The sequence below is a fragment of the Tenrec ecaudatus genome, chromosome 15, assembly GCF_050624435.1.
Source record: "Tenrec ecaudatus isolate mTenEca1 chromosome 15, mTenEca1.hap1, whole genome shotgun sequence".
NCBI lineage: Eukaryota > Metazoa > Chordata > Mammalia > Afrosoricida > Tenrecidae > Tenrec > Tenrec ecaudatus.
Genome location: NC_134544.1, coordinates 103,170,299 through 103,185,820, shown reverse-complemented (window position 1 = coordinate 103,185,820; position 15,522 = coordinate 103,170,299). Strand labels below are relative to the sequence as shown.

At 39.5% G+C, this 15,522-nt stretch overlaps 1 protein-coding gene across 1 annotated transcript in view; it reads left to right on the top strand.

The window, feature by feature from the left end:
• The window catches only part of LOC142427655 (small ribosomal subunit protein RACK1-like), a 29,273-nt gene extending 18,251 nt beyond the window's left edge, over positions 1–11,022 (top strand). The window contains exons 2-3 of the mRNA XM_075532825.1: positions 9,569–9,686; positions 9,975–11,022. Coding sequence (XP_075388940.1) covers positions 9,569–9,686; positions 9,975–11,022 — 1,166 coding nt within the window. The remainder of the gene's footprint in view (positions 1–9,568; positions 9,687–9,974) is intronic.
• The last annotated feature ends 4,500 nt before the right edge of the window (positions 11,023–15,522 follow it).

Genomic DNA, 15,522 nt, shown 5'->3' with positions numbered 1-15,522 from the left:
CTGTCATCTGGCTGACTGTTGGTGACCTACCTGCCTTGTTGTTTGCTATACAGAGGACTGCCCAGCGGCCTTAAAAACTTGAAGAACTGCCAGTGTTTCACAGCTGTCTCACCAGAGTGAGTTGCACTGTGCCATTTATACTGCTTTATAGATTAATTAACAGTTTATTTCTTATGGTTTCTATATCTACATAAATACATATATAAAATTATTAGTGTTCTGGTTTTGTTTCTCTAGAAAACCCTGTCTAACATACCCTATTTAGGAAAACATGTCTGCATGTGTTCTTATGGTCAATAACTTTTACTAAGTGTGTATGCTTGCCTCAGTGAGATTTAAGTGCATGCACTTAATTGGGGAAATGTTTGTAAGAGAGAAAGTGCAGAGAAGACCATGGAGGCTGGAGGATCACTCAGCTAAGACGCCAATCTTACCCTGAGAAAAGGAACAAAAAATGAGAGGTAGGAAAAACTTTCTTAAATGTCAGTGTAACCCAACAGATGTCCAGTAAGTTGACCAGGTTACCTCAATACGAAATCACCTATTAGAGAACCGCCTCCTTTATCATAGACAAATTCCTATGCTTCGTTTATATACTAGTCTTGAATTGCGCTTTGGCTAGTCCTGAGAACTCCAGTTCTCCGCACAAACATGCTGATGCAATTTAGAAGCAATGTTTCTTCCTTGTCTCATTAAGCTCATTGTGGTTGGAGTGGAATTACATTATTAGGTTTTATCATGTTGTTGTATTTTTATATATGAAAATGTGTTCATGTTTTCTAGTAAGATACATAGATATATAGGATGGTTTTCCTTCTGGATTAGGTTGAAAGAAATGTTTCCTCATTAGTGACATTCTTATGTGTATTAGTTACAAATGTTCCCAAACAATATCCTGCTCCTGTTTCCTGGGGGCTTTCATTTCATTTCCTGAAGACTGTCTCACAGAAGGCTCAATCTCTGTAGTGGGTGCTCAGGATCAAATATGCACAGGAACCAGACTCTGAGGCAGGTACAGATGAGTTGCCAGGGTGGGTTTCCTGTTGTGCTCATGGAATTCTCAATCTCTTATTTACCCCTAGGGAACATCTCTTTATTATTATTTTCCATGTCCTGAGACCTATGAATTCAACTTTCTCACTTCTTATAAATTAAAATAATCCTGTGTGAACTGTTTGCCTTCAGAGATCCTCACTTCTGTCAGAGCCGATATTCATTTAAGAGAAAGTATAGAAACTCATGACCAGAAAAGAAAGCGTTACCTGCAGGTCTGAAGGGAGTGGTCTCACTTCATTAAGAAACAAACCCTAGACAAACGTTTGCCCTTAGAGAAATGCTCAACTTGCCATGCAGAGGCTGCCAGTGAGAGAAGTTACCTTGTATAATGTTATGAATCCTGTAATTAGGGAAGAACTTTTTTCTCTGCTTATAAGCAATCTAGGCCACATGCAGTAGGCTAACCAGATTTTGCCATTCAGTGTGTTTTTTAAATACAGCTTTCACCAGAGGTCCCATCAAAAAGACTGATTTTGAGGACCTCACTGTGTGAACTGGACTTTGCCTTCAACACACCTGATGCAGGAGAAAAGACCCTGAAACACTCCTTTGGACTTTAACCAGAAGCAGCCAAGCTTGAGAGGAAGCAGAGGATTACTATCCTCAGGTCCTGGACTTTGGATCATTGGGCATTGGTTCAAATCTCTATTGCTTTGATTTTACACAATGATAAACAACTTGGAACTTCCTTATACTGGCCGTGTTCACATTTCCTTTGCTGTCTATGATGTCTCAGTTCAGAAAATGGTTTTGCCTTTTCCTGTATGTCACATCCATATTGTTTTCAACAGTGTTCTGCCAATGAAATTTGGAATCCTTATAAGTGTACTTTTAGAGGTGGGGGGAGTGGGGAAAATGAGCAGCAGATATTAAGGGCTCAAGTAGAAGGAAAATATTTTGAGAATTATGATGGCAACAAATGTACATATGTTTTTGACACAATGGATGTATGTATGGATTGTGATAAGAATTGTACGAGCCCCCAATAAAATGATTAAAAAAATAAGTGTACTTTTAGTGTAAAAGTCTACAGGAATTCAGATTCTACATCATTGGCCAAGTTGTTATTGTTCTTACAAATACCAAATTTACCATATAAATTCTTACATTATTTTCAAGCTGATAATGCTGCCTCTATAGTGGACCATAAATGTATACGTATACCTTAGATGCATGCAAGTATCTTGAAATTACATTTGATCAAAGCTCTCACCTAAGAACAATTTGTTCTTCTCATGTGACTCTGCTCAATACTCAATCCCTCATTCATGGATCACTGCAATGTAAGTAAATGGCAATGTGTGGCGAACAGATTAGATGGTGGCCAGTTATCAGAAAGAATAGTGTCTAAGGTCTTAAAGCCTTGTCCAATGACAAACATCCCTCTAAGTTAGCGGTTCTCAACATGTGGTTCGTGACCCCTTTGGGGGGGTTGAACGACCCTTTCACAGGGGTCACCTGATTCATAACACTAACAAAATGTCAATTATGAAGTAGCAATGAAAATAATTTTATGGTTGGGAAGTCATCACAACACAGATGCTTCAGCGAGCATTGGACACATGGGTTTCAGTCGGACTGGGATGGGATGTTCTCTTAATAAAATTTTACTTCGTGATGTATAGCTCTTTCTTATGCATCTGAGCATCTATACTTTCATATTACTAGACAACCCAGCCTAACACCGCTTCCCACCACACTGGTGTCAAGTGAAGGAGAAAAGGTGTATCTGACATACTGCTCTTGGAGAAAGGCACATCACAAGGAGTCTGGAAAGATAATCAACACTTCCCTGACAGCGAGCCAATGTTATATTCCTGTAGGAATTTGGATTTTTTGGTGGGTGTGAATCTTATTTATAATAAAAGTTTCATGTTAAACTTGTAAAAAAGAGTGTTTACAAGGCACAAGGCACACATATTCTTTCTGAACTAAAGAAGGTCAACACATTTAAAACATGTAAGGAAACTTAGTAGACTTGTAGTCACACTTGATATAAAAAGTTAATGTGATACTAAGAGCTTTATATTCACGGGGAAGGCATGACATGCATGCCCCTGAGAGAAAATTCCACTTGATTATTTAAGAAAGTATTCCCATTACTGAGCCCAAAATATTGGACTAGCACTGATGAGAATGACTTATTTCTGTTTAATAAAAATATTCATACCTACTGAGGCCAGATTGTTAAAAATTAGCATCATCACATGACTATAGAGTTTCCTCTAAGAAAGGACGAGCAATGCCCATTCTTCCAAGAAGTCCACAACCACCTCTCAAACATCTACAGTGTCCTATAACATCCCATATATTCTGGTTCAGCAAGGTACCATGCACTCCAATATGAAAGGAGGGAAGATGGCCATCCTGGGAAATTGAGACTTCACATGGGGATTAGACACATGGGTCTGTATTCTACTAAGGATTTCCATCAGGGTTTAGCTCATCCCTTCACTCACTAGACTCACTTACTCACTAATTACACGCTATCTCAAGTACTGCATTCTTTTAGCACAATAAGCTTATCTCTGCAGTTTGTCTGGGAAAAACTGCAATCTCGCTCCTTTCTATATTTATGGTTCAGAATAGAGAACAGTCAGAACACATAACATAAGCCAGACAAATGATCAAAACTAAAACCCCGATTCCACATTCAAATCATCTCTTTCATTGGAAGGGAGAAATTCACCTCCTTGCACAGGACCAACCAGAATATTTATCAAAATATGAAACAGAGTGAAAGCAAGGCAACAACGAGGCTGCTGTGCTTCTTCCATGTGGGCATTGTTGCTTCTGAACTAGATGGCTGCTTGTTTATCTTCAAGCCTTTAAAACCCCAAACGCTATATATATCTTTTGATAGCCGGGCACAATCAGCTTTCTTCACCACGTTTGCTTATGCACACATTTGTATTCAGTGATCATATCAGGAAGGTGGGCACCCATTGATATGATATTTTTTTCTTTGATGTCTGATACCTGGTCCCTTCTACACCTTGTGACCACAAAGGCTGGTGTGCTTCTTCCATGTGGGCTTTGATGCTTCTGAGGTGTTGAAGGGATCAGGTATCAGGCATCATCAGAACAAAAAATCATATAATTGTAAATGAGGGTGAGTGCAGACTGGAGACCCAAAGCCCATTGGTAAGCAACTGTACACCCCCTTACTGAAGGGTTGCAGGGAGGAGACGAGCCAGTAAGGGTGCAGGGTAGCAACGATGAAACATAGAACTTTCCTCTAGTTCTTAAAGTGCTTCCTCCTCCCACTATCACGATCCCAATTCTACCCTACAAATCTGGCTAGACCAGAGTATGTACATTGGTACAGATAGCAACTAGAAACACAAGGAATCCCAGACAGATGACCCCTTCAGGACCAGTGGTGAGAGTGGTGATACCTAGAGGTAGAGGAAAGGTGTAGAAAGGGGGAAACGATTACAACGATCTACACATAACCTCCTCCCTGGGGGATGGACAACAGAAAAGTGGGTGAAGGGAGAAGTTAGACAGTGTAAGATATGACAAAATAATAATAATTTTTGAATCATGGAGGGTTTATGAGGGAGGGGAGAGTGGGAAGGGAAGGGGGAAATGAGGAGCTGATATTGGGTCTCAAGGGGAAAGCAAATGTTTTGAGAATGATGATGGCAACAAATGTACAGATGTGCTTGACACAATGGATATATGTATGGATTGTGATAAGAGTTGTATGAGCCACCAATAAAATGATTAAAACAATAACAACAACTAGGAAACACTGCAGAATTTCTCTTTTTCCTTTTAGCTTCTCATTAGCCATTGGAGAACTTCTGGTATGAACTAACAAAGTAGCAACTCAAGGCCCTGGATTTATGATATCCTCTTGAAGAATTCTAGGTGACTAAAAGCTGACACATTACCTCATGAAAGAGATGATTAATTGAGGGAATTATGAAAATTTCTGTAGTGTTTCTGTTACACACCTACATTTCAGTCACTGTATGGTTGCACTCTTGAGTATTTTGTAGCTTCATGGAGACAGGCCATGGTATTGAAAAGAGAAACAGCAAAGTGAAAGATAGGTAACAATAGAATACAGATATCATCAAAAGTTTTCCACTCTGAGACACAAAGCCACTGTAATGCAATTATTATAGACCGCTCCCTTCAAAAAGTACCTGGATATTCACATGAATACACACTAAGGTTACATACTGAAAAAAAAGCAGGAAATGAAAGTATCCCAATAGCATGCCCTTCTATTTTCTGATTGAGAAACTGTAGTTAGATTCCAGTTTTCTTATAAGTTGACTGAACTTAAATACATAGTACTGTTAAACTGTGCAAGGATCCTAGGACTTATACACCAGGCTTTGAGATGGTCCACTCCAAGATTTTTTCCCATTTGCAGACATGGAAGGCAATTAGTTGAACATGATGTGGGACTCTCTCCGTTGTGGGCCTGAACTCTATGACTTGTCATACATTTGTTCCCACATTTTTTCAGGACAGAAAGGTCCCTGGAGAAGGACATCATGCTTAGTAAGGGAGAGAGAGGCAAAGAAGAGAAAGGCCTTTGACAAAATGGATTCGCACAGGGGCTGTAAAAATGGGTTCACACATGGGAACATTTGTGAGGATGGTGCAGGATAGGGCAGTGTTCCTTCTGTTATATAAAAGGTTTTATGAGCTAGAATGGACATGATGACACCTAACAACAACATAGAAAAGGCTGTACTCTGATGCTAACAGTTCACAGCATAGCCAACTGAATATATCATACAGTGACACGAGCTGCCATGGTCACTCTACAATTCTGCTATGACAGTGTAATGTAGATATAGATCCAATAAGTCTTTCAAGAATTTCGTACACAGCAATGCATCAGGTGACATATTTTAAAGTCTCCACAAGTCTAAATTCCATTCCTTTACGATGAAAAAAAATCCCAAATGTAGTGCTGTCAATTCTAACTCATTTTGACCATGTAACAATGAGTGAAACTGCTCATTAGTGTTTCCAAGAATGAAGATCTGCATGGGTGCAAACAGCCTCATCATCCTCCTTTGACGTGGCTGGTATGCTTGAACCACAGAGGGTATGGTCAGCAACCAATCAATTAAACCAATGAATCAATAGGGTCTCTTCCATACAACAGTTCATGATAAAACATTGCACTTATTCAGCCACTACAAATTTGAAGCAATTTCCAAAAAATATTTTGCCACACTAGCTTTTAGTCCTCTTGTCTCTTTTAAGCAGATGTTGCTTCCAATTGAAACAGGTGAAGAAAGTCACCAACATTAATCACAATTTCAGTATTACTCAAATGGTAACTTGTTGAACTGGGTCAGCATGCAGGCCCATGTGTCTACAATTAAATTCCTGGCAACTACATTTCTGTTCATATGCCTATAGTTGGTTATTCTGTCAGTCATAAATTACAATTACAGAGATGATCTAGAGGTCTTCTGTGTAGTACAAAGAGGAAACAAAGAAAACAGCCTATTCAATTCAGACAACTAGAACTCATTTCCCTGGAAAATCCATGAATCTCAGATAATACTGCTTACCTCAGGCCCATTTATCTGGCTCTTGCATTATTAGGTTGATTGAGGTAATATTAAAACCCAGGCAAAACAGACACAGCATTGAACACATCAAAACAAAACAAGACCAATCTGTTCTGAGAGGGCACACCATTCCAGAACCAATGGAGTTCTACCCTGGACACATGAGGTGACTGTGAGTTGAAAATGACTCCACAGCAATGAACAAGAACAAAACCACAATGTTAAATGGTTATCAATTGTATGAGAAATGCAACAGAGATGGAGCTTAAGCAGTAACACATGCATATTTATATTAGGGAGCTTGTGTACGGATTAACACAATGATCACTCACTTTAAGACACACTAGCCCATGAACCCTGGCTTGATAAAAAAAATTCTAACAACATAGAAGGGTTCTGTGATGAGTTTAAAAATGCACATTTAAAAAAAAGAGAACCTGATGCAAAGGGCTTAAGTGGAGAGCAAATGCTTAAAAAATGATTAGGGCAAAGAATGTACAGATGTGCTTTATACAGTTGCTGTATGTATATGTATGGATTGTGATAAGAGTTCTATGAGCCCCTAATAAAATGTTTAAAAGAAAGATTATAGTAAACAACAACAACAAAAACACATTTAGGTTTCAGTTGCTCAGACTTCCATTCTCAACATAAGGGCAAAATAAAGCTCCATTGTCACTCACCAAATGAAAAGCTCATTAGCAATTAGTTTACATGAAAATTCCCACACTGGAAAAATAAATGGATCATGAAGAAGCACTAGCAACAAAGTAAACCAAAAAGGGAATAGTTACAAGAAATGCAAATGAGGACTTTCAAGTTTATGATCAATATGGGAAGAGCCCAAAGCCACCATTCCAGTCCCAAAGGAAAATGCTGACCATATTGAATTCAGAGTACTGAGATCACAGTGCATGGTTTTGTTCTGTTGTACATTAAAAAAATAATCAGTCATTGAGCCAATTCTGGCATATAGCATCCCATATACACTATAGAACAGCCCCTGTTTGTTTCTGAAACTGCAGCTCCTTAAGGGAGTAGGAAGCCTCATCTTTCTACTGCAGAGCAGTTAGGGGTTTGAATTTCTGAACCTGTGGTTAGCAACCAAATGCATAACACACTACATCACCATGGGTGCATAGTATTGCTATGAATTGGAGAAAACTAGATGGCAGCTAACAACAAGAAAGGCTTTCTTTTCAATGAGTCTAGTTGATTGGTCTACTTAGCACCCAGAATAAACAACTGTCCTAAAAATGAGGGGAGGCACACATAGGTATTCTCTCACCTGATTTCTACTGTGTTATCATGCTGTGTATCTGCCTATAGGATCCTTTTGTCTAGTGGTGGTTTTCATCTTGTGCCATTAGTCGTCTAATTAATTGAATTCATTGAAAACAGTGATTTGAAGGATGTGATGGAATTAACTAAGGGAATAGCCAAAAAGAGTTTGTTCCAGGAGGGGACAATATCTGACCACAGGGGATCAGGAAAGAGTATATTTCATGTTTTAAGGATAGTCAAATCTCAGGATGATCAGATAAATATTAATAAGGATGAATGGTGTCAGAAAGGTATGATTGAGACTTCAATGAAGAAATGAATACAAAAAGACTGAAGTCAATAAAAAGGTAGCATGTTCCAAAGCAACTGTCCTCCACAAACTGATTAGTTTCCAAAACTGTCACACACAAAAATTTCTTGCACTTCACAAGAGTCCACAAAAATGTGGATTTAATTGCATTTAGCCTAAATAACAATAAATGGTAAAGAATAAGGCCTGGATTGGTCCACACATAACTCCCTGCCATCACGTCTAGTACAACTCACGGCATAGCTATCAGAGTAGAGCTTCCTATAGGACTCCCAAGCCAGTGTATCTTTACTGGAGCAGGCAGACTCATCTTCTCCTGCACATTTGCAGCTCAATGTGTAACCCACTGGACAAAAGGGCTCCTTTGTTCATATATTATACACATTACCCAATCAAGTATCAATACAGGAACACAAGAAAGGCCAACAGAGAAAGATAAGCAGCCCTAGAAAAGGCCTACCAATTTGTAAGGGAAGCTAATTCATGACACATCAGGCTCTGACAGCAAGTACTCACACTTTAAGGTGTGGGTCCCTAAATGGAAGTTCCTGAGTAGTACCAACTCACCAACAGCTGAGTGCTCAGTTACCAAACAAAAGATTGGAGGATGAAGACAACACAGAAGTACCTTAGAAGAAAGATATGGCAACCAACTCCTAAGGTTAGCCACTGAAAACCTTACAGCGTAGTTTTACTCTGGAACCACATACAGTCACCATATGGAATTAAGTGGTAGGCAAAATGACTGATATTTATCAAATTATTATCTAATTTGGAGAGTCTATTCCTATGCAAAAATAAACTCCAAATAGATAAACATAATTATGATCATGTAAAACTATACTACTTTAGAATTTAAAAAATAATGACAGCAGGACAGAGAAAAACTAAGATGAAAACATAAGAGGATAGACTGAAAATTTCATCTGTATTAACATTCAAAACAATTTACCAGAAGGCAACAAAAAAGAGTAAGAAGATATGCAATGGATGCATGTATATGATTGTGATAAGAGTCGTACAAGCCCCAAATAAGACAATTTAAAAATAAAAAAGAAGATACAAATATCCTGAGGCAATTTTACAAAGTTTATAAATCTGCTGTAAGTTGTCAGAGAAAAATAAACTAAGTGTGCAAAAATATGAGAAGTCTTCTCAGTAGTAGTTTTAAGAGATTTGAAGTACAAAATCAAACTAAGAAATCACTGTACACGTGGATCACAAGCCCTTAAAGTACTTCATCAGATAAGCAAATGGAATAACTATACATGCACATTTTGGGCAGGAAAATATATTAAATACTTCGGCTCTTTTAGTAAATTTTAACTTGGATATGATGTTCAACTCAACAATTTCCTCTCACCAGAAAGTGATTTCCCCAGAGCAACAGAAGTTCAGAAAGGAAATGACGAGAATAATGGCAGTAACATTCACAAGAGTAAAATTACATTTGAACCACTTGAATCCTTGAAGCGCTACAATAGGTAGGTATAGCCTGGGCCAATCACACATTGGAAACTTGTGTTATGAGTCAACACTGATAGACCAAAGACAAAACAACCAACATGTGAAAAACTCAAAAGCATTCTGAAGAAAATAAATCAATGAGAACCCAGACACAGTTTATCATGGAATATACAGAAAGCTCAAAAGAGGCAAAACTAAACTGCACAGTTTATGGATTAAGACATGGGTGTCACAGTTATGAATATTTCTTGGACATAAAATAGTCTCACGGGATAGCTAGGTTACTTGTCTTAATATCATCCAAGCTTTTGTTTCCACGCTGAACAGCAGCAGGAGCTGGTGTGGGAGCTATCCGGAGCCATCCTTGTCACTGCTGCGACCCCCGCACCCGCTGCCACCCTGACTGAGCAAATGACCCTTCGTGGCACCCTCAAGGGCCACAACGGCTGGGTAACGCAGATCGCTACCACGCCACAGTTCCCCGCCATGATTCTGTCTGCTTCGCGAGATAAGACCATCATCATGTGGAAGCTCACGAGGGATGAGAGCAACTATGGCATTCCCCAACGTGCTCTGCGTGGTCACTCTCACTTTGTGAGCAACGTGGTCATCTCTTCTGATGGCCAGTTTGCGCTCTCAGGCTCCTGGGATGGAACACTACGTCTCTGGGATCTTACAATGGGCACCACCACACGCCGCCATGTTGGCCATACCAAGGACGTGCTGAGTGCGGCCTTCTCCTCTGACAACTGGCAGATTGTCTCAGGCTCCCGAGATAAGACCATCAAGCTGTGGAATACTCTGGGCGTTTGCAAGTGCACCGTACAGGACGAGAGCCACTCTGAATGGGTGTCCCGTGTGCGCTTTTCGCCCAACAGCAGCAACCCCATCATCGTCTCCTGTGGCTGGGACAAGTTGGTCAAGGTGTGGAACTTGGCTAATTGCAAACTGAAAACGAACCACATCGGCCACACAGGCTACCTGAACACTGTGACAGTCTCTCCGGATGGATCCCTCTGTGCTTCTGGAGGCAAGGATGGCCAGGCCATGCTGTGGGATCTCAATGAAGGCAAGCACCTTTATACCCTCGATGGAGGAGACATTATCAATGCCCTGTGCTTCAGTCCCAACCGCTACTGGCTCTGTGCTGCCACTGACCCCAGCATCAAGATCTGGGACTTGGAGGGCAAGATCATTGTTGATGAGCTGAAGCAAGAAGTGATCAGCACCAGCAGCAAGGCCAAATCACCCCAGTGCACCTCTCTGACCTGGTCTGCTGATGGCCAGACTCTGTTTGCAGGTTACACAGATAACCTCGTGCGAGTATGGCAGGTGACCATCAGCACCCGGTAGAAATGTGTGGCACAGCTTTTTTGAAATTCAAAGACTGGCTTTCTGAAAAAAAATATATATATATATATCAATCATCCAAAAGTGTAATATTCTACATTCTACTTTGGAGAGTCATGTCTGGGATTTTATCAGCTGTGAGTGGCCATCTGAGATAAATTATTGGTCTTTACTCAACTGGCATTAAAGTGAAAGATAGAAGTCAAAGATTCAATGAAGAATCTAGTCTACAGTATCGAGTCTGGTTTCATCTACCCTGAAACCAGAACTAGATGGGATTGTGCCGGTTACCATGACAGATCATTCTAATTAAGTTCTGGACAGAATGGGAGTAAAATGTCCAATAGTATCTCAAATTCCTGAAAAAGAAAACCAAGTAAACAAACAAACAAACAATGAGTTGAGACACTTTTAAAAAAAATCATTTAAGACACTCTTTAAACCTTGAACCCAAACTAGCCTCTGCAGTCACCTTTTAGCTAAATAATGGATTGGCTCATAAGAGAGTACTTTAAGAGTGCCTGTGAGTACTTTCCTCCACTAAAAAAGTTAATTCTATGAAACCAAAGGACAATTATTTTTAAGTAGAGGTGAGGATGAAAGGGAGCAGGGAAACTAGATTAACTAAAAGAGAACAATAAGAACAGAAATGCTGAGAATGTTTTACAAATGATGAAGAATGTAGCCAATGTCACTGAACACTTTGTGTAGAAAATGTTGAGTGACAAAACACACTGCTGTCTAAATTATGACTGAAAAACCAAAATAAACAGTCAAATGGTAAAAACAAACAAGCAAACAAAAACCTCCGAATGTGTGGTAGTTATAGAATCTGTTATCAATTTGAGAAGATTAATGGTGAAGGGGTGGAGTCTAGCCCATCAATCAGGTCAATGAGGCCTCTGTGTGGGCATGGCCTTCTCCTGATTCTGGGAGCCCTGGTATTCCTCCTTTAAGGTGGAAACACTCTCTCACTGCTCACTCCCTGGAGACATTGCAGCTGAGAAGACTCATGGAACTAAGCTAGTGCCCTGAGCTGGAGAATCACGTGGAGACCCCTTGTCAGCACTGAGATGCTTATAGTGCCACCGGATCGACAAGACTTCCTACCCATTGGCCTATGATCTTTCTGCATTTGGTGTTATTCCATGTGTTTTGTGAGTCTGAAGAAGACTTTATAAATTGGAATTGGGCAATATGGACTAATATCAGACATATGGACTTGATCTGGACTGGGGCTGGGACTGTTTTCTCAATATTCAATTGCTTTTGTATATAAACCTTTCTTGTACACATGAGTGTCTATGAATTTGTTTCTCTAGTCCACCAGCACTAACACAGATTGAAACATATTATAAGACCAATAATAATAATAATGTACTGCAATAAAAACTTCTCAAAGGCATATAATCATAATCTCCAAGCAGGTAAGAAATGTGATCACAGTAGAACACTGGAAGGACAAAAAAACCCTAATGGTTTCTATGTATTAGCAGGGATTTCATTTCCTATAAATGAAGAATGGATAGTTTATGGACCTCTTGTTTATCACATAGTTGACAATAAAAGTGCTAAAAATAGTATAATATAAAAGAAATAATATAACACCTGAAAACTCCCAATTTTCATAAAACTTTATTTCAGAGAGTTTTTATAGCTAAATTTTGATTAACTCATCTTGGAATTTACATTTTTATTCACTAGATTATCCCTGATGGAAACTGTGGTGAGCTGCTAACTGCAAGGTCAGTAATTCTACCTTGTCCTTCAGGGTCACTATAAGCTGGAATCCACTGGTGGAGTGGGTGTCTCTGGGCACTTAAAGCTGGGTTTGCTAATCTATGGAGCTGGAACTGAGCACCTTTGGGTTGAGGCTCAGAGCAAAGTGGCAAATGTGTTGTGCCTTTATCAGTCCCAAAGAACGCTGTTGCATGCCCAGATGACACAAACATGCAGGCATGTTACACAGGAGATTCACATGTCTGCTCACTTGTGCATCCCTGTTGCAGGAAGAGGAGATGTTCTACCTCCACAAAGAGCGCTAGCCTTGGACACACACGGGCAATTTTCACCCTAGCTCTCAACAGCTGCTGAGTAGGAATCAACTAGACAACAGTGAGTTGATTTCCAGCCTTCATGCTAAGCCCAACCTCAGATACATCCTTAATTTTTCCATTTAATATGATAGTTTCTACACAGCCCGCAACCTGAGTGAAAAATACAAGGAGCTTACTGGTAGCCAATCCTTTATGCCACGAATGCACAAAAGGCCTTCAAAAAGGTCATGACCCTTCCATGATAAAGGTTATGGAATTTATCCATGAACGTTTTGAATTCACGGCATATCTGTTCCTAATATTTTATGTTAAACAGAATAATGTAATAAATCTTTGATAATTCCTCAAATATTGTACATCTTAAAAATCTTTGGGATGCCTTTTGATCTTCCATGAAAACTCAGAGTATTAAGCATTTTACATATAGCATCTCAATTCAAGATCTATTAAAGTTGATATTAATTTCATTCTCAAGTTACTGTAGAGTCCAGTTAGGTTACAGTATATCTGTACAATTCACATAGAAACTTGTGAGAGCTGGAAATTAACAGAAGGACTTTATTTTTCTGAGTCTTGAAATTTGACAGATTCAAGTGTGTAGTTTCTCATGTTATAGTTAAAAAACTCAGCCTTGGAACTGATCACAATGATTTACATATAACCTCCTCCCAGGGGGACAGACAACACTAAAGTGGGTGAAGGGAGACACTGGTAAGTGTAACACATGAAAAAATAATGATAATGTACAAATCATCAATGGTTCATGAGGGGAGGAGGGTAAAAAATGAAGAGCTGATACCAAGGCCTCAAGTAGAAAAAAATGTTTTGAAAACAATAATGTCATCATATGTACAAATGTTCTTGACACAATGAATGTATGTATGAATTGTGGTAAGAGCTGTACAAGCCCTCAATAAAATTATTTTAAAAAGAAAGAAAAAGCAACCACAGTACTGACTTTTCAAAGTGTGTGTACAAACAAGCATGTGTGCCTTGTTTAGTTTTTTATGTCCCTGAGCATTACAAATGGTTAACATGGATAGGTGTTCATGGAAAGATTGGACGTTTGTTTCTACTCAGTCAGTCTCCAGGGAAGAAAGACTGGGTGATGCACTTTGAGAAACCTGTCACTGAAACCCCTCTGCAACATCCCTGTGCAATGACAAACATGGAGCCTCCAGGAGTTGGTGTGGATTTGATGGCATCTGCTTGGTTTGCTTCATTTAGAGAGATAGAGAATTCTGGCTTCATTTGCTACCTTCAAGGCTGGCACTTCAAGGCAACCAGCAGCTCTGTAAGAGGAAACGAGACTGTCTACTCCGGTATAGATTTTGAATCTCAGACACCTATAGTGGAACACTGTGAGTCAGAATTGACTTTGTGGCAGTGAGTTAGTTTGGGGGCTCAGAAACAATGAAGGGTTCTACAAACAGCTTGCACTGCACTGTTCAACTGAGGATTGACGGGTTAAACAGTCTGCATTACTGTGGAAGAAGACAGGACTGGAGATCTGCTTCCACAAATGTGACACTCTGGAAACACTATGGAACTTTTCTGCTTTATAACACATGAATTTTCCACAAGATGGAATTAGCTCCAAGGTACCAAACCAAAGGGAAAATTAAACATGATAGCATATTCAAGTCTATGTATGCACATTGGCATTATGTTGAAAATATAATTAAATAACTAAAACAATACTCATTAAGAATCACCATGTCTATAATAAGAAACATGTAAGCCTGGTGAGAACTTGGCATATCTAAATTAGTCAGTGAAGAAGTCCTACTGATCCAGTGGTTAAATGTTTAGCAGCTACATGAAATGAAAGCAGTTTTGGCCCGTGATATGGCAATCTGGTCACAGTGAATAAAATTAAGCTTCTTATCAAGACCACTTGGCTAAAAGGCTACAACATTCAAGCATTACCATGCAGTGGGGCACAGAGAAAATGGTAGCTTATTTTAAATACGATCATATCTACTGTATATGAGTTATATGTCTGGATCTTGCCTTCTATTAGGAATAGTTATGACACAATTTTTTAAAATGAGGAGCTATTAGTAGGACACAGTTCTTGCACAGTAAATTCAAACAAATTGAAGGTGAAATAGTTAACATATGAAACCAATCAAAAGGATAAAAAGTATTTACCTACTTTGAATTTGGTTCCAAGAAACTGTTATATCCGGGCCTCGAGACCAATGAGGGCCACATCGAAAAGCATCAAATGAAAAGCTTTACTGGAGGCAGCTGCCAAGAAACAGGCAACAGCTAGCTCTCAATACATCTGGGCCCCAAGCACCACTCGGATTCTGGTTTATAAAGCAACACACCCTGAGTGGGTGGGAACACTTTTGGCTCCAATCACAGCTGTACACACTGACTAGGGGGATGGACCAGCTGGGAACTTCCTGCTGGTATCCAATATGGGCATGGGCAGCAG